Here is a 2,627-nt window from a genome sequence, read left to right as displayed (position 1 = left end):
ACTTTTTTTTTTCTTTTTTTTTTTCATATATCTCAGGGACCTGCAAAAAGTCATAGGTGCATCCCTTCCCTGCTCTGATGTGATAAATCCATAAAATCTTAAAAAGTGGGATTCACGTTCTTATTTCATCTACTACTTATTTAAATTCTTTTACTTCATCTTACAGCTCCCATGCAGAAAAAAAAAGGGAAATGCTTGAAACTTTAAGTAAATTGTCTTCCAAAATGATTTTCACCTTTTTTCTGATTGGTTTGTTTTTTTCAGATTGATGAGGAAAACAAACTGATGGTGATGACCTCCCACTCTGTGTATCATCCGCGCTGTCCTCTGAACTCTGAGTTTGTCCGTGTCAACAATTACACTTCAAAGATGGTTGTTAAGCCCCACTCTAACTTCAATGATGTAACCATTCTGTTTTTATTCATTAGTACTTTCTGTATTGTTGAATGTTCATATGCATGGTAATGTAGATGTATGAGAATGGATAAAGAGAGAGAGAGAAAACGGCAAAAAATTTATTCTTGTGTGAAAACTTTCAGTATCTTTTTTTGTTCTTGTTGTTTTCATCTTTACACCTGCAATGTTTTTTTTTAAAACTTGTATGAGCAAGTTTATGTAGTAATTCCTATGTGTATATGAGTATATTTGTATTTGGATGAAGTTAAAATAAATATCGATGAATACTTTCCTATTCATATAACTGTCAATTTTAATATCTATTTATCTTCTTCAGAACGGTTTTGATTATGTGCTAACTTATTCTGATGACCCACAAGCTGCCTTCCCAATGTTTGCCTACAACTGGATGGCTACTACTGGTATATAAAGATTTTTCTCTCTTCGACTCATACAATGCTTCTGATGACACTTGTATTAACATCTTCATCTTCATTGCTTTACAAAATGTTTTAACATTTAACCCTTCAGTATTTAAACAGGACATATATGGCCTAAATAGTCTACTGTTTATATTCAAAGTGGCCAGATTTAGCCTCTCACACCAACCCTGCAATATTGTTCTAAAAATGAACAGTTACCTCATCAAAATCTCAAAGCTACAAGATAATGCAAGATTCTGTCTTTATTCACATAAAGTGGATTTGGTAGACAGAAACTGAAAGAAGATCCCCTTTTGTGTGTATGTGTGTGTGTGTATGTGTATATATATATATACACAGTCCACACTGTAAAGTGGTTGGTGTTCGGAAGGGCATCCAGCCGTAAAAACCTTGCCAAAACTGACCTTGCCTGTGCTTCTGCCACATAAAAAGCACTAAGTCCACTCTGCTGAGTGGTTGGTGTTAGGAAGGGCATCCAGCTGTACAAATCCTGCCAAAAGAGTTACAGAAGTCCGGTGTAGGCTTCGGCATGGCTGGCTCTTGAGGTACCGTCCCACCCATGCTAGCATCGAAATCTCAGAGCTGCAAGTGTGAAAAATGATTAATGTTTCCTTCAAAGTTTGCTTTTCTTACATTTATTCAAACTCTAAAGAATCCCTTTCAACTTATGTTTATGATACTCCCCAACTACTCCTGCTCGTGATTAGAGATGCACATATTGTCAGCCACTAACGGACATGCTCAAGTGATTACGGTCAAGCAAATTTGTGGTATTGAGCAGAACATTTGCTATAACAATATTTCTGCTTTAGCAACTCAGCATTAAATCTGTCTGAAAATAGGACAGTTTCAAAACATGCTATCTTGCAGCACTGAGATTTCGATGATATATAACTGTTTATTATTAGAATGACATTGTAGGGTAGGTATGAGAAGCTGGAGCTGGCCACTTAGAACATAAAATAGGTAGAACATTTGGGCTAGATATTGTCAGTTTAAATGCTAAAGGGTTAATTTTCCTTGTTAGCATGGATTAGATGGGGCTGCTAGCCTTATACCCACCTCATCTGTAAAATCCAGTCAATTTTTTTTACTTATTTCTTTTGTATTTTTGTACTGTGGATAAACCTTCTCTCTTCAGAACAGTAAGTTCCATCCATTTGCATTACATGTACCAGGTGCGGGTAATATTCTTTTGTATGATGACTGTCTCAAGAAAAAATAAGTGTTCTTATTTTTTGAGATATATTCATCAAATTCAAGTCAGTTTGTTTTCATGACATGTTCTGTCTATGTCACTCAGTGAACTCGCTTTTGGCCTCAATGATAACCTCCAGGCAACCTGGGAACTGGTCACAAGACTTTGTCACTATCTCCTGTTTTAGGCCCCTGAAGGCCCTGGTAATCCTGGCCTTCAGCAGGTGTGGCTGTGTGATAAGAAGCTTGCTTCCCAACCACATGGTTCTGGGTTCAGTCCCACTGTATGGCACCTTGGGCAAGTGTCTTTTACTATAGTCTTGAGTTGACTAAAGCTTTGTGAGTGGATTTGGTAGACAGAAACTGAAAGAAGACCCCTGTTTGTGTGTGTGTGTGTATGTGTGTCTATAGACCTTTGGAAATGTGCTGTGCGTGAGAAGACCCGGCAAGCCAAGTAAGATCGTTGCCAGTGCCCCTGGACTGGTTCTTGTGCGGGTGGCACATGAGATGCACCATTTTGAGCGTGGCCGTTGCCAGTACCGCCTGACTGGCTCCTGTAGGATTTTCGAGCGAGATCGTTGCCAGTGCCCC

General features: G+C 38.4%; 1 protein-coding gene across 1 annotated transcript in view; it reads left to right on the top strand.

Annotated features, from left to right (window-relative positions):
* Positions 1-2,627, top strand: part of LOC106883372 (stAR-related lipid transfer protein 7, mitochondrial) — a 30,970-nt gene that overhangs the window by 20,002 nt on the left and 8,341 nt on the right. Inside the window, exons 7-8 of the mRNA XM_014934360.2 lie at positions 265-402; positions 734-818. Coding sequence (XP_014789846.1) covers positions 265-402; positions 734-818 — 223 coding nt within the window. The remainder of the gene's footprint in view (positions 1-264; positions 403-733; positions 819-2,627) is intronic.

The sequence above is a fragment of the Octopus bimaculoides genome, chromosome 14, assembly GCF_001194135.2.
Source record: "Octopus bimaculoides isolate UCB-OBI-ISO-001 chromosome 14, ASM119413v2, whole genome shotgun sequence".
Classification (NCBI taxonomy): Eukaryota; Metazoa; Mollusca; class Cephalopoda; order Octopoda; family Octopodidae; genus Octopus; species Octopus bimaculoides.
The sequence above is the reverse complement of the archived record's forward strand: the minus strand, read 5'-3'. Positions and strand labels throughout refer to the sequence as shown.